Source organism: Poromitra crassiceps (assembly GCF_964638095.1).
Source record: "Poromitra crassiceps genome assembly, chromosome: 5".
NCBI classification, from domain to species: Eukaryota; Metazoa; Chordata; class Actinopteri; order Beryciformes; family Melamphaidae; genus Poromitra; species Poromitra crassiceps.
In genome coordinates this window covers 41,427,632-41,453,954 of record NC_139642.1, presented here as the reverse complement: position 1 = coordinate 41,453,954, position 26,323 = coordinate 41,427,632, and the positions used below count along the sequence as shown (strand labels likewise).

Below are 26,323 nucleotides of genomic sequence, written 5' to 3'. Positions count from 1 at the left end.
AACGTGATAAAATTCCTACAGTTTTAATTATCATTAAAACCGTGTGACCGTGATTACAGCGCTTTGAAAAACTAGTAAATAGTGTCCACCATCAACTAAAGCTATAGCAACAGTCTCCCGGACGCCTTGTGCGTTCTTGTTTTCCTTGTGATTTCATGAGTGTATCAGTGTTTTTTGGCCATTTTCAGCACATTTTAACGATACTGCGATAATACCGATAAGCGATAACCGTGATTATTTTGGTCACTATAAATCGTGATATGAACCTTTCATACCGTTTCATCTCTACGTCGGTATTTGACGAATTTGGGGCGTGAAAACGCATTGACACGTGTGAAGCGAAGCCTCGTCATCTCAGACCCCGGTCAGAGCAGTGGTGTCGTCGATGACGGACAGCTGCGTCTGTCCGCGGTGCGTCTGTCTGGGCGGGCGGTGCAGCAGGAACAGGCGCCTGGCGGCCGCCCTGTACTTGCGGGACATGAGGTTGTAGAGGACCGGGTTGATGGAGGCGCTGAGGTAGCAGAGCACCATGGAGCCCACGTTGAACTCCTGGCTCAGCTTGGCCATGTGGAAGTCGTCGTCCACCTGGGCAAACAGGTTCCTGCCGATGTGGTAGGGCAGCCAGCAGATGACGAAGGCCAGCACCACCACCACTATGGAGAAGACGGCAGGATGAGCAAACCAGTTTCACTTAAAGGGGCGTCAAGTCATCTGTGAACTGTGAAACGTTATGGATTTGATTGGTGGAATGTGCAATAGCTTGGTGTAAGGCATCTGTGCCATATCTAATATTATGGCCTTTGTGGGGGAGATCATCATCATCATCATCAAATTAGACAGACAAGAGATACAGTAAACACAGTGAACAATACACATAAACATACCTAGCAGCAACAACATCAACCAACCCTCAGATCTATCACATGCTACCTGGGGAGTGCGTTTACATGCAGACAATAAAAAGTTTATTAGCGGATTTCTGGAGTTACCTGATTATTCAAATGGTCATGTAAACAGCATAAACCGATAAGCTTTATCCGTTTATGGCCGTTATCGGGTTATAAATAAACCGATAAACATACCTAGGTTTTTGGCCAATAACCTGTCTTTTGAGTGCATGTATACAGCGTATCAGGTTTCTTGTGGGTTTATACATCTGCGCATGTACAAGTTGCATGTAAAAAGTTGAATTACCAACGCCTTCTGGAGAGAAATCCGACTAATTGACTGAATCATGTAAACACGGGTTTTTCCTATTGTCGGATTATTAAAGTGCATGTAAACGCAGAAATCAGATTATTGCCATAAACTGATTACTCACAGTTATCAGTTTATTGGTGTGCATGTAAACGCACTTGACCCAATAAGACAATGTGACAGTGACAGTGTGTGTGTGTGTGTGTGTGTGTGTGTGTGTGTGTGTGTGTGTGTGTGTGTGTGTGTGTGTGTGTGTGTGTGTGTGTGTGGGTGGGTGGGTGGGTGGGTGTGTGTAGGGGGGAGGGGAGGGGGGTGCGGCGGCTTCACCTAAGTCATCATCTGGGTGTATGGTAGCCATTCAGATATTCGATAGAGGACTTCCAGGTCTTGTCAAATGATTTGCTGGGGTGAAAATCTGATCTTTTGATGTGAAGTTTGATGTGGTTTAAAATCTAACTATTGTGTGAGGGAGGAAGAGCATGCTTCCACTTGAATAAGTGGCTACTAGTAGAGTAGAGTACGTGGCTTTGACGATGGGAAGTTGGGTGTTGCAGATGGTGAGACCCCAAACAGAGGTTCAGAGTTAAGGTCAGGACCAGGACCAAAACATGTGAGTATGGTCGGCGGGCGACTGCTACAAATTGTGTTGCAAATATCACTTACCTGGGTAGATTTGGGGATTTGTACTGTATAATGTACTCTGAAGAGAACCTAACAGTATAGTGTTGTCATGATTTTCCCCCCATGTCATGATTTTACATTTTTTAGTTAGGATTTACTGCCATTTTTGATTTCTCTGTGCCCATGATGAAAGGCCAGCCGTGGAGGATCAGGAGGGCGTGGTGTGGCCAGACTGGAGACTACAAAGAGGCAGACTGCTGTGAGCTCTGGATCGCACTGTCACATTTCTTCCGTGTTCACTCTTGTTAGTGCCGGTTATTTTCATTGAGCCAAGCCAAGAAAGCTGCCCAAATTTTTGAGGCAAAACATTTCAACTCTATTTTTTTCACCTACAGGACCAGAGCTCCAATTTTTGTTTCCGCAACCAAGATTTCATTTCTGGACTGGACCTGGAGACATCCCACTGTTTGGCGTTGCCGAAAGACTTTTCAGTTCCCGAAATAAGACGTCGGGTTTTTTCTTTTATTATTTAAACTTTCAACTCCTGTTCTTACCAGTCCTGTCCATTCAAGCTATTAATAAAAGCTTTAAAACTTTCTCTGCCTCCTGCGCTTGGATCCTCCCATCACTGGTTCTGACAAGTGTACTATGAAGAGGACCTAACAGGGTATTTGTACTGTATAGTGCACTCTGAAGAGAACCTAACAGGGTATTTGTACTGTATAGTGTACTCTGAATAGAACCTAACAGAGTATTTGTACTGTAAAGTGCACTCTGAAGAGAACCTAACAGGGTATGTGTACTGTAGTGTACTCTGAAGAGAGCCTAACAGGGTATTTGTACTGTAGTGTACTCTGAAGAGAACCTAACAGGGTATTTGTACTATATAGTGCACTCTGAAGAGAACCTAACATGGTATTTGTACTGTATAGTGTACTCTGAATAGAACCTAACAGGGTATTTGTACTGTAGTGTACTCTGAATAGAACCTAACAGGGTATTTGTACTGTAGTGTACTCTGAATAGAACCTAACAGGGTATTTGTACTATATAGTGTACTCTGAAGAGAGCCTAATGGGGTATTTGTACTGTATAGTGCACTCTGAAGATAACCTAACAGGGTATTTGTACTGTATAGTGCACTCTGAAGAGAACCTAACAGGGTATTTGTACTGTATAGTGCACTCTGAAGAGAACCTAACAGGGTATTTGTACTGTATAGTGTACTCTGAATAGAACCTAACAGGGTATTTGTACTGTAGTACTCTGAATAGAACCTAACAGGGTATTTGTACTATATAGTGTACTCTGAAGAGAGCCTAACGGGGTATTTGTACTGTATAGTGCACTCTGAAGAGAACCTAACAGGGTATTTGTACTGTATAGTGCACTCTGAAGAGAACCTAACAAAGTATTTGTACTGTATAGTGCACTCTGAAGAGAACCTAACAGAGTATTTGTACTGTAGTGTACTCTGAAGAGAACCTATTCAGGGTATTTGTACTGTATTGCACTCTGAAGAGAACCTAACAGAGTATTTGTACTGTAGTGTACTCTGAAGAGAACCTAACAGGGTATTTGTACTGTATTGCACTCTGAAGAGAACCTAACAGAGTATTTGTACTGTATAGTGCACTCTGAAGAGAACCTAACAGGGTATTTGTACTGTATAGTGCACTCTGAAGAGAACCTAACAAGGTATTTGTACTGTATAGTGCACTCTGAAGAGAACCTAACATGGTATTTGTACTGTATAGTGCACTCTGAAGAGAACCTAACAGGGTATTTGTACTGTATAGTGCACTCTGAAGAGAACCTAACAGGGTATTTGTACTGTATAGTGCACTCTGAAGATAACCTAACAGGGTATTTGTACTGTATAGTGTACTCTGAAGAGAACCTAACAGGGTATTTGTACTGTATAGTGCACTCTGAAGAGAAGCTAACAGGGTATTATAGTGCACTCTGAAGAGAACCTAATAGGGTATTTGTACTGTAGTGTACTCTGAAGAGAACAGCAATAAGCCATGCCTGGCACACTCCTACATCCATTTAAACTTTTAATGAGTTACCACTTTTAGGACCCTATCACCTTAATTCAGCTTTAATTTATCTTTTGTACTGTTTGAGAAATTGCAATTTAAGTTTGATACTTTTTTCAACCTTCATAATGGGACCTTATGGAGCCAGCCTTGAGTGTACTAAATTCACACATTTTAAAACTGCGACAGTTCACACAACTTTAGTATTCAACACTACAGATATAATATACAGTATATCAGACCCTTTAGCTCAGACCTCAGACCTGGGCATTATATGGCCTGGGGCCCAGAACCGTCCGGCCCTCATGATGGCTCTGCCTGGACCGGAAGGTCTAAAACAAACCACACCATTTTACTGATTAAGCTAAAAAAAATAATCGAATGAGATGTCCTAAACTGTCTGTTGAGTGATTTTCAATATAATAAATGCTGAAGAATAAGGGCACAGTATGTTCTCTATAATTGAATAGTGATAAGAATAGAGTGTATGGCATGACAATATTTTTTGGGGCCCTGACAACAATTTGGGTATGTGGTCCCCCAGGTGGGGGGAATTGTCCACCCCTGCTTGGTACTTCTGCTTTCACTCACAATGTCACATAAAGGCGATGTGATGTATAGGTGTTGAGATATTCACGTTTGTTTCTCACAGCTTTTAAGCTTTATTTCATACTAGTTTCTGCTGCAGTGGCACCCGTAACTGTTGTTGTTATGATGTCATGCTGATTCGTCCTATAGTGCATATGTGCCATCATTTATCAGGCAATATTCTTGTTGTGTATGTTCTGGTGTATATGGATCAATGTGTGTGTGTGTGTGTGTGTGTGTGTGTGTGTGTGTGTGTGTGTGTGTGTGTGTGTGTGTGTGTGTGTGTGTGTTACTGCAGCTGTAGTTTGATATGAATATGGATATAATGCATGTATGGAGATGCTGTGTGCTGCTATGTCACCTGTGTTCTCTCGACTGCCCAAGACAAATTTCCCCTAAAGGAGACAATAAAGGCTAATCTAATCTAATCTGATGTAAATTGAAGACTGACTGTGGATTCACAGAGCGAGCAGACAACACAGTCGCCTACAGAATCAATTGATATTTTCTAGCCCTAAGGGAATGATGATTATTGACTGCTGAGATGTGACGCCAGCAGATTAAACAGCAGTGTGGGAGCATGCACATTTCCATTAAGTTTGATTTATGGAGGCTTCTGATGGCAATTCAATTTGGGATTCAAAACGTGAAAACAAACGGACAAGAAGCCTGACGACATGGGCTCTGTGCAGTGTGTGCTCAGCTAATGAGCAGCATTAATATCATAATGGATACATCATGATTAAAGATTTGGGTATTACAGATTGGCCTGGTGACTGGTCATGGTCTTCTTGAAACAGGGTTTCCAGCACAACATGTCAGAGCTACAAATGAAGCCAATCAGTGTGTGCTGTAAGGATGTGATTATAGCTTCAAACAAAACAAAATAATTAGCTGGCTGATATCACAACAAAATGGACGCAACAGCTTGTTTTTTTGGTTTATATTTCAAACTCCTGCAAAAGCATCACAGAAGCCAGCCTGTAAAATCACGTGAAGTGGGAGGGACTTAATATTTTGGAGCTCATTTTAAATGGAGTACAAATCAGGCTAGTGAATAAAGCTTATGTTAAAACTATAATGATTGATTTAGCATCAACACACAACTCTGCCAAAGCTAGAAACCAGAAATGCTAGATTCTGATCTGTCAGCCTGGCTTTGCTCCGTTAGCACAAAAAGGAAGACAGACTGTGGGCTGATGGATTGTTTGTTTAAGGTTTTAACAAACAACGTCTTTCTTTGGGGGGGGGGGAATTATGCTGTCAGTCAGATTCCAATTTGAATCGTTCTCTTTCGTTTCAAGTCATAAGAATCAGAGAGGGATTTTAAGAAGCAGAATCATGCAATTTATGACTGTAGGATTCACATAAAACTGTAAATCTGTTTTTGTGTGAATAATTAGTGATCATCAGTATGTTTGACTGACTATTATGCATGTCTCGTTTGGCAGACTCAAATCTAAAACTTAGATTTAGTAGTAATGGGGCCAACTGCTACTGTATCTGCTTTCTGGAGCATATCCTCAGTAGAGACATTTATTCTGTTTTATTTCACAATTTTTTTTTAACCAGGTGAAATCCCATTTATAGCACAAACTAAACTACCTAATGGAAATGAAGCCTGATATTCAGTTTTCTTTATCTTCAACTTCACATTTTTCAGTTTTTATCCATGCTATATGTTCTGCCTCAGATCAGCATTAAGAGGATATGTGTATCTTTCAGTGAATTCCCAATCACAGGCAGAGAGCAGGGAAAAACGTTAAGGTTGTTCTACAACCCAGGTTTTACAAGTGAGAACGTGGATCAGCGTTATGTGAGAATCTGAGTTCGAAACGAAGTAAAACATCACTCACCCAGGATCTTGACGGTTTGCCTGTGAGCGCGTTCGCGGGCCAGAGCGCAGGGGCCTTGCAGGTCGTTCCTGCTCTTCCACAGCTTGCAGCCGATGGAGCCGTAGAGGAAGATGAGGCAGAACATGGGGAAGAAGAAGTAGGTGGTGGACACCCATAGCATGATGTGCAGCTGGCCTGAGCTGATGGCGTAATAGGTGGGCTTGCACTGGCCCGTGTTGTAGTCTGGGTGCGTGTTGTTGTCGTACTCCACCCCGACCAGGAAGAGCGTGGGCGCCGCAGACACCAGGGCGAACACCCATAGTGACAGGATGATGCACTGCACCCGTCGCCTGGTCACCATTACCTTAGCCCTGAGGGTATGGGTGGGAATCGCAGACTAACTCACCATATGATACTATCACGATACGTCAGCCACGATAACAATATCACGATACAGTGATTCTGCGATACTCGATGCATTGCTAGACAACAATATGATACATCACCATATCTGTCTAACTGAAGAAGAAAAAAGTAGCAGGAATTATGTATTTTTTCACTGCATTGTGGCATCAGTTTCACAGAATTCAACAACTAAAATAAAACAATGTACAACAAAGTGCATAGTCTATAGATACATTACATTACATTACGTCATTTAGCAACAGTACAGAAAACAACTATGCAACACAATCAATGACAGCTAAGATATTTTGATAGACTAGCACCATGTAGGAAGTAGTTAGAGAAGGAATAAGTAACATGTAGCATTAGTATTTTATTTTATTTTATTTTTTAATTAAAAGATGTTAGTTCAAGAAGGGCCCAGGTGTAGCCTGAAAAGGTGAGTTTTTAGTCTCCACCGAAAGATTGGCAGTGATTTGGCCGTTCTGACCGAAGCTAAGCTATAGCTTAGTGCCTCTTTACTACACACGCACACACCCACACACACACACACACACACACACACACACACACACACACACACACACACACACACACACACACACACACACACACACACACACACACACACACACACACACACACACACACACACACACACACACACACACACACACACACACACACACACACACAGACTAACTTGTCCTTGTGTGCCATTCCAATGTAAACAGCCATAAACTGGCAAAAGGCCAAACTGCCAGAAAGCAGAAAAGTTCTTGGAGTTAAAATGTTTAAAGGAAGGATACAACTATGCATCACTAAAATCTTTGAAAAATCAATGCAGTGCTTAATAAGCAACCAACTTGTTTTATGTACTATAAACCTGGACTGACAGTCCAGTGACAGTGCTTACCAACTTGTTTTATATAAAAAACAAACAAACAAAAAACAAACAAACAGATATTTGCCACCAGTGTATCGATAACGTATCGCAAGAGGAAGTATCAATCACATATATTCCAGTATGGATATTTTTGTCCAAGCCCTACCTGAGGGGGAAGCTGATGGCCAGGTAGCGCTCGATGCTGAGGGCGGTGATGTGCAGGATGGTGGCGTAGGTGCAGCCCTCGTTGATGTAGTGGTAGAAGCGGCACACCGTCTCCCCAAACAGCCAGGGCACGTACTTCCACAGGCGGTACAGGTCAAAGGGCAGGCACAGGAAGATGATTAGGTCGGACACGGCCATGCTGGACAGGTACAGGTTGGTGGTGGTCTTCATGTCCTTGAAGAAGGGATACACCATTGTGAACATTTTGACAGATACCCATAACCGATATTAAAGCTGCTGTATGCGATATTTTCGTGTTAAAATAAGTGTTCATTAAATACGGTAGCTCTACCTTCTGGCAGCAATCACTGATATAGAGTGTTTGCTCAGCATTGCAACATGGGTCTCCCACTCGCTCTGCTTTGCGGTAAACAGAGGAGAACCTTTTCTGGTATCCCATCCCACTTTATCCAATCAGAAGAGAGAACTCCACAAAGAGGATTGAGTCAACACGGTTCTCATTACCAAGTAGTCGATGCACTGGGTGTTCAAGTGTCAGTATTTGACTACTTGGGAATGAAAACCGCGTTGACTCAATCCTTCCTCCGGAGTCGCTTACAGCAGCTTTAACATTGCTGTTAAGGCAGATAACCGATATTATTTACCAATGTCAATAGGATCTGTATAAAAAAATACGTTGCTATGATAATTTGTACATACTGAAAAATGCTTGTAAACACTGTGAATTTGAAAACGTAATGTCGTTCTTTATTTCCAAAACATTTGGAAAAGCCCATAAATCATAGTTGTACCACATTGTTTCCTCTCAATATCAAAATCCTGGCCGATACGATAACTGATATTAACATTGCTGTTATTTTGCTCATCGGACCGATACCGATACCAATAGATTCCCAATCCAGTATATCGTGCATCCCTACCTTGAAGCGCTGGATGATGAGGATGGTCATGGTGTTGCCCATCACCCCCACCACAAGGATGAGGATGCAGATGACGGTGATGGGGATGAGGGCGGAGGCGGGGAACAGGGAGCCCTCATAGTGGTCGTAGTCCAGGCCATGCCGGTCCGCAGCTTCCCCCGCTCCGGAGCCAGCGGGGGGCTCCACCTGAGCTCGGGTCCAGGGCATGACGGTCCTCCAGGGGCCAGAGAGATTAGATCCACTCAGGAGGGAGTCAAGCGCTGTGGGAAAGTCACTGGCTTCAACTTGGAATAGCTGAAATTATGTAAAAAAAAAAGGTTAGTTAACTAAAACAAACGGTGAAAAAATAGTTCACTGAAAAAAAGTATGTTAGAAAAAAACTGAAACAATACAGTATGTACTTACAAAACTAAACTAAAAACATACAGAAAAAGTCTTTAGTTTTAGTCTTTGACAATTTGGTCAAATTTGTCAACACAACAAGCATGAGGAGCATTGGTGCATATTTATTGAGACTGGAATGTCTACATGATAGAGTCAGTTAGCTTCACTTAAGTGTTGAACTCCTTAAATCTTGCCCCTGACACATAGCCCCCATATTATAATAAAAACAAAAAGCAAAAACTAACACTGAAACGAATAAAAACTAAAACTAAATATTTTTAAACAATAAAAGCCAAACTGAAATGTGCAAACCCACTCTGGAAAATAACAATAATAACACTGAATTGAAAACTAATTAATAATATAAAATTAAACAAAAACAAATGAAATAACTAATGAAAAATACAAAACTATAATAACTCTGAATTGGGTGAGTTTACCTCTGGAGCTGCAGCTGGAGCCTTCAGCTTTGCCCTGGTGTGTCTGTGGCTCTGCCTGTTGCAGTGTGTCGGTGGAGAGCAGCAGTAGACTCAGATGGAGTGGTCCTTGGTGCTGAATACACAGTGGAGCTCTGGTGAGAGAGAGGAAGAGAGAGCACGTCCTTCTCCCACAGCACCTTGAAGAGCCAGGGAGCCACAGGGACGCTGTCCGCTCTGTGTGTGTCTCTGTGTCGAAGTAATTTTATTTGCAATCAAATGATGATGGCCATAACTGGAGGAAACCCCCACTGCCTGGTTTCGGGAAGGATAGAATTGATCGTGGATATGTGTCACTGTCTTCTTCTGTTTCAGAACAGCATCTGCATAATGATCACTATTATTGTATTAATTAAGGCATCAATCAATGCAACCCCATGTCTGAAAGTAATCACTGAAAAATGAATTCTCTGTTTGCTTCACTACCAACACCAACTCCCCCCCCCCTCCCTCCATCTGTCTGTCACTCCTCACTCCCTCCAGCTCATATCTTCCTGTTCTCCCTCCAGTCACCTACTAAGGTTGTTATAACAAACCCAAATCCAACAGAGCAGTTAAGAAGGAGTGGGTGGGCAATTCCACCTATTTTAAGAATTACCATAGGAATTATATCCCTCTGCCCCCGGACAGATCAACCAAAACGTGCAAACGTGCAGCACCTAAAGCGAGAAAATGGATATGTGACATAAAATCTGGCCCTTAGTAGAAATAACATGTTCATTCTTAAAATGTGTGGGAGTTCCCTTTAAGCGCATTGAGAATAACCATGTGTATGGTACAGGTGTATGTCCAATGTCAAGAAAAAAAGGTTGTGATCTATACATTTTTTTTCTAGCTTTGTCACCAAAGCCTAGATAACCTGAAGGATGAACAGTGTAGTTTTATTGTTTCTTAGTCAGTACATCCATTATGTAAAAGGACGTTTGTTAGAAGACTGACTCTGACATTAAGGTTGTGTGTTTACACGAAAGCGAGTGCATAAGCCTCAGCAGGGCAGCAGGAATGTCCCTCTGTTTGTTACTCTGTTTAGGCTTGTCAAAGTGACACAACAGGGAAAGCTTGTTTGGCCTTTTTTTTTAAAGGATTTCCAATCTGTCTCTCAACAAACCCTAAACAGAGTGGTGACCAGGCCGAGCATGCCCACTCTCACCCCCATTAATCATGACTTTCCTGCTTAAACAGACTGAGCTGTGCTGCATCTTTCTCTCTCTCTCTCTCTCTCTCTCTCTCTCTCTCACACACACACACACACACACACACACACACACACACACACACACACACACACACACACACACACACACACACACACACACACAACACACACACACACACACACACACACACACACACACACACACACACACACACACACACACACACACACACATATTCATTCATTCATTCATTCATTCATACACACACAGACACACATGCACGCACGCACGTGCGCATTCACGCACACACAAGTGGGTGTAGCAACAGAGTTTAATTGACCGGTCACAACAAAACAAAGACCAGAGAGAGCAGCAGTTTAGTCTGTGGCCTGCTGTTATATTTTATTTGACATTTCAATATTCCAATCTTTGATTTTTGATTATGTTGTTGGTTATCAGATCGTTGGTTATATTTATTGTGTTAGTTTTGTTCTGTAGGCTATGCTTTCTGGCTTGTGCCAACTGTGAAAAAGCATTCTTCACTGAGGACGATTATCTATCTATCTATCTATCTATCTATCTATCTATCTATCTATCTATCTATCTATCTATCTATCTATCTATCTATCTATCTATCTATCTATCTATCAATCTATCAATCTATCTTCCCTTCTTACAAACTAGTGCAGTGCCCGTTCGTCCCGCTGCTGTACACAGTGCTGTTCACTTGTTTGGTCAAAATGTATTAATACTAGAAAGTTTTACGTGTTTTGCGCGATCATTTCTAGTATTGAGACTCTGGAGACTATGAATCGAGCTTTGCGCGCTCAATTCTGTGACATCACTGATGATGTCACAATGTCTATGTGATAATAAACCTTGTTTTAACCAACAGTGTTTTTCACGGCTGCCAGGAGAATGTAAGGAAACAATGGATGGATAAATCCAGGAGGTGGTAATGCAACATAAAGGATGCCAACTGCCACAAAACAACACAGAAGAAGAAATGTTTTTGACCTGTTGTCTGCCCTCTGAGGACACCCAGCACCATCACCCTTGATGTTGGAGATAAATCCTGTTAGCAGGTGGTGGAAGATCCAGTTCACCTCAGGCCTGCTGCTGTCATTCATGGGAACTCCAGGTTCTTCTGCATGGCCGGAAGCGTGGGGTTCATGGTCACAGTCAGGAACAGATGGAACTTCCCTTCCCTGTGTGATGCCAAGGTCGTCCAGGTAGTGCTTGTACATGTATAGTCTAGGGAAAATAAGGTTTGACCTTAAACTAATTGCAACAGAATTTATTTTCACATTTTTATGTTTATATTGATGCCCGAAACACTATATTAAAAATCCCAGAAAATCCCATTAGTGGAAATATGTTAAAATTACATTTTTTCAAAATGGCTGCCATTATTAAAATGTTGGCCATATCTTGACTCCAACTAGACCTAGAATTACAAATTTGGTGTCTATTTCCACATTTTTGGGGGCAAGGAATCCACAGAAATGGTTGTTGAGTCTCTAAGTAGAACAGATTTTTATTTTCTCATGTAAGTATGTAGTCGTAATACAACATGTCATTTCTCACAATGTTAGCTACAACTTCGTATTTGTTAATCATACACATTTTGGATGATACCCATTACCCTTGAGCATATTGAAGTGCTTGCCATTGAAAAAAAAGTTTGTTGTTTCATATTTCCAATTAAAAATGTGTCACGGTAATGAATTTATTCCCTCACAGTGTCTCTAAAAGTGTCTGGAAATACATAAAAAATGAGCACATCTATCTATCTAAGGGAGCTAGGGCTCTGTTTGTTTGTCTGTTTGTCTGTCCGTCCCACTGATGACATCATCTCGAGCAATTGTGATGTCATCAGTGATGTCACTCGAGAATTGTGATGTCATCAGTGATGTCACTCGAGAATTGTGATGTCATCAGTGATGTCATAAATCCTTCCTGGCTCACCCTATATAAGTGGAAGCAGTGTGTCTTTTTACACGCAAACAGCCAGTCCCATAAAACACCACCAGCAAGCATCCAGTCTGTCCATAAGACGAAAAAGCAGCTCCTGCTGGTACATCAGTTGTGTGACCTCACAGACCTGCAGCATAGGACCGAAGAGATACAAACTCCCCAGGTGGCTATTAATTGCTCAGCCTCCCTCTCCATCTAACATCAACTCCACCAGTACCTCATCCACGCTACAACAGTGAGGCAACAGGCAAGTAACTACTACTTTTGTTTGTGAATATACTGATTCCTACTTGTATTGTTGTGAGATGCCTCGCAACAAAAAACGGAATCAGATGATGAAAAAGCTACATGCTGCAAAGAAACCTGAACCTGCTTTGAATCCCTTAGTTTTAGCTATGCAATGTTCTAAGCAGACTGGATGGCATGCAGCAGAAGCAGATGATAGAACGTTCATCCATAAGAGACTTGAGACTTGACTTGGACTTGTGACCAAAGACGTGAGACTTGACTTGGAGTATAGATAAAAGACTTCAGCCTTGACTTGGGGACTCTAGCTCAAAGCCTTGAGACTTGCCCGGCCACGACCCATTGCTGTGCAGCAGCTATAATTGTTTATTTATGTTTGTTTATTGTTTATTTGCACAAAGAAAATGAATAACAACAGATAGTACCTTAGAAAGTATCTTAATTAGCTATTATTAAGCTATACCTATTAGTAAACTATTAGCTAACTAGTAAGTGCTTATTAAGCTAGCCTACTTTGAATGGTAACACACAAAGACTGTCATTGGTAACAGACGATAAATGGCGGTCAACTTATCCATAACCTTCGGATATGCAGAATACTTAGCCTACCTGTCCACGCGTCTGCATGTTTGAGCTACAACTTGCGCTGTGCCTTGCCAAAATCAAATTGGCTCCAATGCGAAGCAGCTGCTTATGCAAGCTGCAGGGCTAGCTCAGCGAGCTGCAAGGCAGGCAAACTCGCGTAGGGTGCAAGATGCCTAGTGGATTATAATTTCAATTTGAATGGTGAAATTAGATCCTACTTGATATCTTGAGTTTTGCTATGAGTTGTACCATGTTCATGAGAATCACACACCTGTGGCATTCTCAATCCTCCCATAGGACATGGATGAAAGGCCAGGGGGTCTCTGATTTCGGATATTGATGTGTCCAACTGCTGCTATGTCACAGCTATTAGAGGTACTGGTTTGGCTCTCTGGTGTAACTCCAGCTATAATGCCCATAACATGGAATGTGTTGTGGCCATCAATGGTTCTGATGTTATGGTCCACGGTGCCACGATTGTGATGTCACGATTGTCATGTATCAGTGATGTCATCAGTGATGTCACTTGAGCAATTGTGATGTCATCAGTGATGTCACTTGAGCAATTGTGATGTCATCAGTGATGTCACTCGAGCAATTGTGATGTCATCAGTGATGTCACTTGAGCAATTGTGATGTCATCAGTGATGTCACTTGAGCAATTGTGATGTCATCAGTGATGTCACTTGAGCAATTGTGATGTCATCAGTGATGTCACTCGAGCAATTGTGATGTCATCAGTGATGTCACTCGAGCAATTGTGATGTCATCAGTGATGTAATAAATCCTTCTGTGGTGTTTTATGGCAGTTGGCATCCTTTATGTTGCATTACCGCCTGGCTGAGGCTTTATAAGTGGTTGGAGTATAAGTAGGGAGAAGAGCACAAGTGGTAGGCTACATCATCTCCAGAGTAAGTGTTTATTGTTTATTTATGTTTGTTTATTGTTTATTTGCACAAAGAAAATGAATAACAGATAGTACAAGTATCTTAATAAGCTATTATTAAGCTATACCTATTATAGCTAACTAGTAAGTGCTTAATAAGCTAGCCTACTTTGAATGGTAACAGACAATGACTGTCATTGGTAACAGACAATAAATGGCGGTCAACTTACCCATAACCTTCGGATATGGAGACTTAGCCTACCTGTCCACTCGTCTGCATGTTTGAGCTACAACTTGCGCTGTGCCTTGCCGAAATCAAATTGCCTCCGATGCGAGACTCGTGAATGACATGACTATGAAGTTATGGTTTGCGATGGCTGTCTGAGGGAACAAGATGTGCATGAAAACTCACCCTTTTCCACTAACTATTAGAACATATTAGCCACACTTACATTTTTTATGTTTTGTTTTGTTATGTTACAGTATGTTTGGTAGAGCTTTTCCCTAGCCCCACCCCTTTCCTGACCACACCCCCTCCCACCTCCCACATACACTCCCCCCCGATACACCTGTCCATGCCCCCTACCCACCTCTCGAATCCAGACTCTCTACGACCTTCCTATCCCTAGCAACTAGTCTGGGCACCTTCCACCCCGCTTTTTGTCATGGGGGCGTAAACCCCGGACCCAGAATTAACACCGGATGGCAATGCGCCTAACAACGTCTTTGTTGCCGTTAGCTTGACGCGGTGATGTTACCTAAACTAGAGTCTGATCAAAACAAAACTAGCGTTACATAAAACAAAACGTTTATGCAATATGGCATCTCCGCCACCACCGCCTGACACACCGGTCAAAACGGTGAAAGAGGATTCTGATACTTGGGTCAAATTGTCAAGTTAACGTGAAAGTTGACGAGCTAGAAACGCTGCCATCCGGTCTAGGGCGGGCTCTAGGCGGGAACCAGGGAACCAGTAGGGTGACAAAATCAATTGTGGGCGGGAGCCAGGCTCTTTCTCGCCGAGAAGAGCCTGGTGACGCGAGGTTACTAGCAACAGACTATTTTCCCTAGCCCCGCCCCCTCCATTGAGCCGACCCGGATCAGATCTGCTCCAAAATGTAATGGGTTCTTCCTTGGCCCATGCTACACCCTTCCACCAAGTTTCATGAAAATCGGCCCAGTAGTTTTGCCGTAATCCTCCTGCTAACAGACAAACGGTCAGACAAACAGCACCGAAAACATCACCTCCTTTGTGGAGACAATGCCAAATTTGAGAATGTTCCACTACTGGGATTTTCTGGGATTTTCAGTATGTTAAATTGGAAGGTTTCAAGAGCTGAATACAACACAAATCATTTCTGTTGCAATTTGTTTAAGGTTGGGTCATTTTTTCTCACAGATTCCCTAGACTAGTAGCGGGGGAGCCGGTGAAGAAGGAGGGGAGCACCTTCTCCAGTTCTGTCCCGCCTTGTCCGCCTTGGCCTGGGCCACAGCATCCTGCAGCCCACTGTACTGTGTCCTGGTGGTGGTTCAGGTACTGCAGTCTGAATGTGGAACCTGTAGAAGTCCAGGGCAGGTAAGGCCGCCAGCCTATGAATTGAACGCGCCTAGCGCGCAAGATGCCTATTAGTATAGTATTGTATACATTAGTAGTAGTAGTAGTAGTAGTAGTAGTATAGTATATAAAATTGAGTAAGGTCTCTGTCTGTCTGTCCCGTCCCACTGAGGATATAATCAGTGATGTCAGAGGCATTGTGACAACACACACACACACACACACACACACACACACACACACACACACACACACACACACACACACACACACACACACACACACACACAAAGTCCCAGTCATGATGTCATCAGTGATGTCATAAATTGTGACATCATCAATGCTGTCATATGAGGTTGTGATGTCATCAGTGATGTCATAAAAGCAGTTGTGACATCATCAGTGATGTCATAAGACTCCCACTGATGATGTAATCAGTGTACCAGGGGCAGACACTGAAAGAAGTGGGAGTCTGGCTTCAGACCCCAAGTCTTTAGCCATGGACAGCTGTATGTTGTCAGCTCAAGGACAGGTGATCCAGCATCCCTGAAGTATGCCATCAAGGAGCAGCCATGGCCGAGCTGCGTAGTATGCCAGCTGCAGGGCCAGCTCGGCGAGGCACAGGGCGGGCGAGGCCGCGCAGCGGGCGACCCTATAATTGAACATGCGTTCAATGCGAGATGCCTAGCATATTATAATTGCTTGGCAATGTATGCAGTGAGTTGAACTTAACTGCATTAGTTTTTATTTTTAATACATTTTTTTAAATTGGCAGTGATGGAAGCAATTCAGCACTACTATATATATATCAAAGGATATGTATCTAAATGGAATATAACCTTTTCCAGGGGTATGTATATTTAATTTGTATGATATCATCAGTTGAATTTGTGTATCGAGTTTGAATAAAAGCTTTTATTTTGAAAAATTCTGACGTTGCTCAATGGTCCGAATGCATGGGTGGGCGTGGCTCGTCCCCTATCATACATCCATGGGCGAAACCTCCGTGGCACAGATACAGGAAGTGACTGGAAGTTGTGTGTGTATCTAGGTATCTGGCCGTGTTCAGCTGAAATTAAACTAAAAGTAACTCAGAGTAACTCAGAGCGACAGCACTGATCTCTCTCTTTCTCTCTAAAGAAAAAGTAAACATAACAACAATGCAGCATAGTCTTATGTACACAGGTGAGTAGCCTACAGCAGATATTATTTAGTCTACTGTTTAAACGGATAGCAGAGCAGTGATGTTTCCCTGTTTTCATTTTGCACTGATGATAGGCATAGTAGGCATATAATCCAGAATGACTTTGGATAATATTCCAATAATCTAACTTTGATATTTTCCTAATGTGAAAATTCAAGAATTGTGTTACAGTATTGTTAACAATATGTCACTTTCTCTATGTCTTGGTGTCTAGATATGTCTGCTGCCAGTAGTCTCCTATCCGAAGATCAGTTTCTGTGCTCCATCTGTCTGGATGTGTTCACTGATCCAGTCTCCACACCATGTGGACACAACTTCTGCAAGAACTGTATCACACAGCACTGGGATATCAGTGTCCAGTGCAAGTGTCCCATGTGTAAAGAGCTTTTCGACATAAGACCTAAGCTACGGGTTAATACTTTAATATCTGAGATGGCTGCTCAGTTCAGAAAGTCAACTCAGATGAAAGCCAGCAGCTGCCCAGACCAACGCTGTGCCAAACCTGGAGAAGTTCCCTGTGATGACTGCACTGGAACCAAACTGAAGGCCCTGATGTCCTGCCTGGTGTGTCTGGCCTCCTACTGTGAGACTCACCTGGAGCCTCATCACAGAATCAAAAGCCTGAAAAAACACAAGCTGATCGATCCTGTGGAGGACTTGGAAGGTAGGATGTGTAAAGAGCACGATAAACTACTGGAGGTGTTCTGCAAGACGGACCAGATGTGTGTGTGTCTGCTCTGCACTGTTTTAGACCACAAGTCACATGAAATTGTTCCTCTGAAAGTAGAATATGAAGGAAAGATGGCTGAGCTGGGGAAGACAGAGGCTGAAATTCAGCAGATGATCCAGGAGAGACAACTGAAGATTCAGGAGATCAAACAGTCAGTAGAGCTCAGCAAGGAGGATGCAGACAGAGAGATAGCAGATAGTGTGCAGGTCTTCACTGCTCTGGTGCAGTCTGTGGAGAGAGGCCAGGCTGAGCTCATTGAGACGATTGAAGAGAAGCAGAAAACAACAGAGAAACAGGCTGAAGGCTTCATCAAAGAGCTGGAACACGAAATATCTGAGCTGATGAAGAGAACCACTGAGGTGGAGAAGCTCTACACTGAAGACCACCTCCACCTCCTCCAAAACATCCCATCCCCAAACACTCCTCCACACACCAAGGACTGGACAGAGGTCAGGGTCCATCACTCATCATATGGGACTGTGAGGAGAGCTGTGGCTCAGCTGGAGGAGACTCTCCAGAAAGAGATGGAGATGCTGTGTGCTGATGTTGAGCTGAAGAGGGTCCAGCCGTATGCAGTGGATGTGACTCTGGATCCTCATACAGCACATCCCTATCTCATCCTGTCTGATGATGGGAAACAAGTAAATTGTGGTGTTGTAGGGAAGAAACTCCCAGACAACCCAGAGAGATTCTCTGATTGTGCCTGTGTTTTAGGAAAGGCTGGCTTCTCTTCAGGAAGGTTTTACTACGAGGTTCAGGTTAAAGGGGAGACTGAGTGGGATTTAGGAGTGGCCAGAGAGTCGATCAACAGGAAGGGAGACATCGCACCAAGTCCCCAAAATGGCTACTGGACTGTATGGTTGAGGAATGGAAAGGAGTATGAAGCTCTTGCTGGCCCTGCTGTCCCCCTCTCTCTGAAATCTAAGCCTCAGAAGGTGGGGGTGTTTGTGGCTTATGAGGAGGGCGTGGTCTCCTTTTATGATGTAGATGTTGCAGCTCTTATCTACTCCTATACTGGCTGCACCTTCAGTGAGAAACTCTACCCATACTTCTCTCCCGGTGTTGGTAAAAACTCCACCCCTCTAATCATCTCTCCTGTCAATCACACAGATTAGAGTCTAATCTAGTCTAGTAATCGTTATACTATCATTTGTTTTTCTCAGATTGATTGTTATTTAAAATAACAAATTTACGTTACGTTGTTTTTCAGGTAACTGTTATAGCCATTCTAATGTTTAATTCTTTTTTTTACTATATAAAACCACAGAAAAAAACACTTGACAGACTTGTCTTTAGCCCACTTTAGACCAAAGATTCACAACGAGACTGGATGCAACTTGCAACTATTTGCAACCAGCCCCTGCGACTTGACAAGCTGAATTTCTGGCGATGCCATCAGCCGGCTGGAGTTGAGATGAGACGGGTCAGTTTACACCGCTGCAACTTTCCCTGCAACGGTTTTGTCTTGTTGCAAATCTTTGGTGTAAACTGAGCTTAAGCGCATTTGGAGATTTGGGAATTTTGTTCTTTCAGTGGAGCTCTCCACTGAGAGACTAAAACTATGTATCTTGTATCTTTACCTTTCTTCTTCTTTACAAAATGATTGTTTTATCATGGGGGGAAAGAAAATGCGAATAAAGAAAATTGTAACTCCAGATTCTGGTTAATATGGTAAATTCAGTATTCTTGATCCTGTTTTTTTCTTTTATGTATTCCCAGGGTTCAATGTTCCCCAGATATGGCACCTAATTGGAACATGACAAAGAGTTCAATGTTCCCTAGGCCTATGTGCTCTCCCAGGGTTCAATGTTCCCCAGCTCTATCTAAAATAATAAAGTTGAAGTTGTCTATCTTTTATGCCCTCCACACCCCAGGTTTTTTGTTCACCACAAAACACTAAAAATTGTTAGAGCAGGGGCTTTCAAAGTCTGAGACTGTGGGCCTCCCCTCAAAGCTTGGAAAAAGCCCCCCCCCCCCTCCCCTTAGTTTACTTGTTTAGTTTCGAGCAATTTGGGTGATTATGTTATTTGATCCCATAGACACAGACTCAACAAGATAGCCTGATATTGCTGTTTGACATTCCAAATCTATCTGAATTTATATATACATTTGGCAGAATTTTGTCCGGCCACAGCTATGCCATTTTACATGCGATCGGGCTGAAACATTCAGGGGATTTAAAGAGCTTTTGAAATTAGGGCAGATTAATTGCCCTAAGGCTGAGGCTATAGTTCGTTGATGATGTCACTGATGACATCACTGTCATCAGTGATGTCATATAGGCATTGTGAAATCACTGATGTCATCAGTGACACACATGAGACTGAGGGAGGGAGAGAGAGACATTGCGTGCACGCCAATAGGGCAGGCGAGGCCAAGCAGCAGCCGAGCTGCAGGACCTAGGAATCAAGTGCGCGTAGCGCACGAGCTGCCTAGTAGATAAAAAGCTGTCTGAAGGCATTTGTTTTTGACGCTGGGAAAAACAGAAAACATTTCCCAAAACTAGTGTATCTCTGAACTATCTCTTTAACCAAATCGCACACATTGCTATTCTGTGATATCATTTTGATAACATGTAATATTTCTTAACTTCCATTCACTGAGCCTCCCCTGAAACTGTTTGGAGGTAGCGTCCCTCTGATTTATTTCTGTCTGTTAAAACTTGTATCATGTTTCTTCTGAATACATTATAAATAAAATGTGGTCAATATAGAGTGTTGCCACACATTTTCAATTTCCATATCGCTTCCTGGCTAAATTAGATTATTCTTCTAACATACTGTCAAATATCAGTTATTGGTTCTATGACCTTGGAGAACGACGTGTTTATTGCATCAGGACTCAATAAAACCACAATAAAACCTTTCCAAACTTTTCAAGACCTGGAAATGATCAAATAAAATTTTCAACCTGATAGATGCGACCATCACATAAAAGCAAATTTTACAGCAGACTTCCTCAGACAGATGTTGGAGAGGTTCATGTGATGTTGATGAATTTCCAAAAAAAAACAAATAAGTCCAAACTTCAAACATGATTAAGAATTATAAATCTTTTATTGTGCATGGATCCTTTGTAGATATCATGGCTATACAGATACACTTTAGATACATATCTATGATTATACATTTTTCCCATAACGAACATTTTTAAAGTGATATGTCTGGTAGTATGTATAGTATAACAAATTTTCATTTTGGAATGTACGGTGTATGAGGTAACTGCAAACATTAAAATTACATAAAAATGGTCTCCTTTTTTGTGCATATTTTGATTTTTTGTTTTGTTGTAGCGTTTTGTTAATCTCCTCAGCCAAAGGTAATTACCCCACGGTGAAGAGGTGTTAAAATGGCACACGTTGCAATCACTATCAAAAATAGGAATTTGAATTGTTTAAATGACAAAGAAGACATTTTTGCAGAATGTCCGAAAGACCAAATCATGTAATTAACCCAAGCCGTTTTGCAAGGTACCTGTATTTCATTTTACCGGTTGCAACAGCAGTTATCTGCCCATAACCAAACACAACACTAGACCCTACAGCCAGATCACTACTGAAACTCAGCATTAGCAATCTGTTACAAATAGTTAACACACAGAGAAAAGGCAAATTTAGATTCACAGGAAGTACATGATATAACACATTTTGTATCTGCCATTTGCTTTCCATGTTTCATGAGTACTCGGGATTTATTATTTTATCTGGAGAGTATTAACTTATATTACTTCAATATTATAAAAAAATATACTTCACACATGTATGACCCGACAAAATAAATCAAAATAAATCGGAAGTAATACACAGAACTACTTTCAATTTCTCTCACGAATACGTGTTTACTAACATCAAATAAATGTTGCTAAAAATGAAAGGAAATAAAACACATTTTAGTGTTTCTAAAACTAAAAAAAAAGAATTTAAGAGAAATGAAGAAAATGCTCCAGAGATTTTTTTCCCTCTCTCCAATTAAGGCCTCTGAAACAACTGGTTCTCATACTTTTTTTCCTTTCTCCAAGATAGATCAGCTGTTTCAGTGACACATCATGTGACACATCATGTGGTACTACAACTTTTAAAACACCCAAAACACAAGTAGGGCTTGCACAATCTCAAAATGTGTTCTATAAAATGCATCACAAGACCAAGACGCAGTATGTCAAGGTTTTCTTTCACTAAGGTGCAAAATCAATTACTGGAAAAAAACAAAAACCAACAAACAAAACAAAACATACAGGTAAGCTTACATTTTTTGTGAGTAAAGCAGCTGCATGATTGTAAAAACAAGCTACAGTATAACTATATGATAGTAAAAATAATTAGAATTCACTGTTAGTTTGGTTTTTGTTTGTTTTCTAACTTTATACTGAGCAATTTTTCCTTTTATTTTTTTTCTTCAAACTTACAGGTCCTTGTGTCTTACTGTACAAAAATATACTAACATTTCTCCAGTCATTTTTGCATCCTTAAACATTCTGAACATCAAAAAGTTGGAAAGTGCTAAATGAATGCTCTATAATGCGAACAAGAATTTCATTTCCATCATCACCTCTCACTGCACCCCCCTTAAACTCCAGCAGGGGGTCGAGGGAGTCCCTTCGTCTGGCCCTGCAGCCCTCCCAGCCGTGTACCTCTGTGGCACAACTACACACAGTATGCATCTGGACACACACACACGCACGTGCACACACATACACTCACTCACACCCCGCTGTGCAAACACTGGCCCACCAGGTCCCAGAATCAAATAGCACATAGGCTAAGAACATACCTACATACTATTTTTTTGGAACATCTATCAAAAACAGTTTCATACTGGACACATAAATGGAAATATAAATAATGACTATTTTCTATACACATATATATATATACTGTAATCAACAAGTACATGAGTCAAAAGTGTCCCCTCTCTCCCTCCCACCCCCAAAACAAACCGCATCCCAGCTCTTTCGGAGTTCCTTCTGCACAGGACGCCAAATCGTAATGGGACAGAAACCTCAATTGAATGACAGATTCCACAAGAGTGAGCCGGGAAAGTATTTCCTCATTTCCTTACTGCTGTTTGGGCTTCTCCTGCCCCCTCCCCCCAGCACCCGGCTAATGCGATTACTCTGGTGACAACGGAAAACGACAAGTACAAAAAGAAGAAAAACAAATGACAGAGGATGGGGGAAATAAAGCTATAACGCTGCAGCTGGGGCGCGTGCGAGAGGCGTTCATTTGATGACGAAGTACTGGATGACGAAAGCGATGAGGATGGCGATGACAGCAAAGACCATGAGGAGGAGGAACGCGCACTGCTCGTCCGTCATGCTGCGCCGGGGCCGGTTGGACTCCGTCCCGGCCCGGGCCCCCGAGCCGGCCGCCGCCCCGCTCGCCACCAGCTCGCTCCGCTGCGGGGAGAGGGTCACCGTGGGGCTGTAGGGCCCGCTCAGCTCAGGGGCGTCCTGGCACTGCCGGATGGCACACACCCGGAAACGGTAGTCGCTGTTGGGCTGCAGGTTCTGGACGTGGTGCGATGTGTTGGAGCCTTTGTAGGCCTGAGAAAAGAGGGGGGAGGGCGAGGAGAGAAACATGCGATGAAACGCTGTTGAGTACATGCGGATAAAAAAATTACATTTTTTGTGTGAAATAGACCCAACCCACGACAGTTGACAAAAGTTTGGAAGTCAATTACATGAAAACGGTGTCGACTATCAAAAACCTGCTATGGGACTTTTGTGCAGGACAGTCCAGACATACTGTGTGTCATCATTTGGTGAACACTAGACAAAATTTGGAGGACTAACAACAACAACAACAACAACAACAAGTTTTGGAAAAAAATCTAAAAGGCAGAAAATTTAGCTGATGGAAATGGCCAGTGCCTATATGGATGGATGCAGAATGAATGATTGTGGCCCATACGGTTCAGAAGGCCAAAACATAAAGTTGCTATAGAGCCACAATCTGGTCGACATGGGGTCTGGCCTTGCCTGAGTAGTGGGGGAAGATAGGTATTTCTGAGCTGCATGTAAAATAATAATAATCCTAACAAATGTTGGTCTCGACCTAGTTTCAAGATGAGAACCAGTCATGTTACCTCATATCACAATAGGCATCAGCGCTCAGCATAAGTCAAGTATAATCCAAGTGTGACGTCCATTATGACGTGTGTCTCCTGACTCATCACTCCATCCTCAATAACTCCTCAATAGCCAATCAGCCCCTGTCAATATGTCAATAAGACGTTGGTAATGACGTCACTGCCGAGGCTATGACGTGGCAGTACATATAGCCATGGTCAGTGTGTCATCATTCTCTTTCCCTGATGCTTCACCTCATGGTCACTGTACCTGGGCTGATCGTATCCCATCCTCTGAAGCTGCGTTTTGCCCCACCCACCTCCCCAGTCCACCACCAACGTCTTGACTCCTGAAGAATTCCCTACGGCGGGGGGGATTCTCTATCCTAGTCTGAGCAGATGCCCTCCTCTCTCACCACAAGAAGAGAGGCATCTTACCACGGAGTCATTACGCCAAAGAATCAGTTGCCATGCTGCCATGCCATAGAATTAGTTGCCATGCCATTTGTGAATAAAGCTTGCTCCTTAAATTTTACCCACTGGTCTCTCATGATTGAAATAGAATAGGGTTCCAGCACCTTCGGTGCTTGGACCCGTAATGGCTATATTTGTACAGCAGTTTTCTAAAAACAAGTTTACAAAGTCATTTACGTAATAAAACACAAGAGAAAGTGATGTAAAAGTACCAAAATTAAATTAAAGGGGGGAAAATGACCAATAAAAATAGGAATAAAATGTAAATCAAGAGATACACAGACACAACTAGCAAACAGATAGAACAAATGCTGAATCTTACAGAAAAATGTGTTCCCAAAGTATAAGGAGCAATTCAGGTTGTGTTCCTCTTTTAGCTTGCACCAGTTCCCAATTCATGGCCTACTTTCTGTTTTGTTAGAGTTATGATTTAGTTTGTCTTCTTGGACAAGCAGCCCTGTGGGCAGCCATCTGTCTTCGCTGTTTGCCCAGCTGACACGCCCACAAGCACTTAGAAAAAAGCCTTGTGAACCGCTGTTCTGTTTGGTTGTTATGACACCAAATGTTTACTTTATGTTGCAGGTAAAAAATATATAAGTGAATCTAACAGCTTCCTGGATTTTCTCATTTGTGAAGTGAAAACGAGGGGGGGGGGGAGCTGGTACCAAAGTATTGCTTATTGCTGCAGTGCTGCACACAACAAGTCTCTAGAAAAGGTTCCTTTATTTTATATGAGATCAAATAGTTTAGGGGCAAACAACACCTTTCGCTTCCTGCTTCTACAGGTTCGCTCTTCCAAACCAGAAGCAAAACCTGATGTTCGCTCCTAAACCCAGGAACAAAACGCAAGAATAAATCATTTGCAATAGTGGTTTGTCCTGCACTTGCCACCCTAAAAACACAATTTTCAGTAGGGCATCTAGGTTTGACTATTCACTATTTACTCTTTACTGAGTTTTTCCATGAGCAAAATGCTTCTATTTTTACATAATGACAACCAAACTGCACTAAGTCTGGTCTGGTAAGCAAACTGTCTCACTTAAACTCATTCCAGGTAATCAACTCATCAAATGCACAATTCCCCATTGGAAAACATGGGGCTATAAAGTCCAGGTGCTGTGAGGGGAAATAAGGAGGGAAGCGAGCTCCATGCAGAATGGCAGCCGCATATTTCAAGTCCCTTATTCAATTGGGATGTCTGATGTGCTGAGATTAGCATAAGCCTGCAGTGGCCATTACTCTGGTTAACAGTGCTGGAGGCTAGCGAGGGGGATGGATGTGCTGGCAGCGGCGAGACACCTAGGATACCTCATGGATCAATGACGTTTGCTTAATGGGCAATTTAAAGCCAGCGGTGACTCATACAGACTGCTGTGATGCTACGGTGAACACATTAAGCCCCTGCATCCATCTGTATCCTGTATCTGCATTAAGAAAAGGTATGAAACGTTCAGTTATTACAGGTGTGTGTTTTTCATTCATTTTTATTTCATTTTCGATTTTTGTTTTCAATTCAGTTTAGTTTCAGTTAGTTTCCATTCCAGTTAGTTTGGATTTGCTCTTTTTTTTTTTTTTTTTTTACGTTTAGTTCAGTTTTTATTCGTTTGAGTGTTTGTTTTATTTATTTTTTATATAATATGGGAGGGGAGGTATTTGTCAGGGGCAACAAAAACACAACACTTTGTGAAGGCAACTGAGTCATGTAGACATCCCAGTCTCAATAAACATGCAGCAATGAGTCCTTATGCTTTTAGTGTTGACAAATTTGACCAAATTGACAAAGACTAAAACTAAAGACATTTTGTATGTTTTATTTTATTTTACATGACATTATCTTATTTAGCAAAATGACTTGCAATAGTACATTTTGTCAACAGTAGTGCAATCAACTGTGCATTGCACTA

General features: G+C 42.2%; 3 protein-coding genes across 3 annotated transcripts in view; 1 reads left to right on the top strand and 2 right to left on the bottom strand.

Annotated features, from left to right (window-relative positions):
* Window positions 1-354: 354 nt before the first annotated feature.
* Window positions 355-11,944, bottom strand: mlnr (motilin receptor; the record flags this gene model as incomplete). Its single annotated transcript, XM_083636667.1, has 5 exons — window positions 355-653; window positions 6,305-6,654; window positions 7,741-7,973; window positions 8,681-8,894; window positions 11,715-11,944. The coding sequence occupies 5 exons, from the start codon at window positions 11,942-11,944 to the stop codon at window positions 355-357; spliced, it is 1,326 nt and encodes a 441-aa protein (XP_083492793.1).
* A 5,047-nt stretch (window positions 11,945-16,991) lies between these two features.
* On the top strand, window positions 16,992-19,302 carry LOC310776211 (E3 ubiquitin-protein ligase TRIM21-like). The gene is made up of 2 exons (XM_083636397.1): window positions 16,992-17,131; window positions 17,365-19,302. Exons 1-2 carry the CDS (start codon window positions 17,107-17,109, stop codon window positions 18,993-18,995), a joined length of 1,656 nt encoding a protein of 551 aa, XP_083492523.1. The 5' UTR covers window positions 16,992-17,106; the 3' UTR covers window positions 18,996-19,302.
* A 3,518-nt stretch (window positions 19,303-22,820) lies between these two features.
* The window catches only part of fndc3a (fibronectin type III domain containing 3A), a 65,779-nt gene continuing 62,276 nt past the window's right edge, over window positions 22,821-26,323 (bottom strand). Inside the window, exon 25 of the mRNA XM_083637335.1 lies at window positions 22,821-23,421. Within this exon, the coding sequence (XP_083493461.1) occupies window positions 23,098-23,421 (324 nt within the window). The 3' untranslated portion in view covers window positions 22,821-23,097. The remainder of the gene's footprint in view (window positions 23,422-26,323) is intronic.

What these genes read in the sequence shown, in the direction of transcription:
- LOC310776211 (XM_083636397.1), top strand. Translation starts at nt 17,107, where the DNA reads ATGCAGCATAGTCTTATGTACACAG. An exon ending in GCATAGTCTTATGTACACAG is followed by an intron (nt 17,132 to 17,364) that starts GTGAGTAGCCTA and finishes CTTGGTGTCTAG; the next exon opens with ATATGTCTGCTGCCAGTAGT.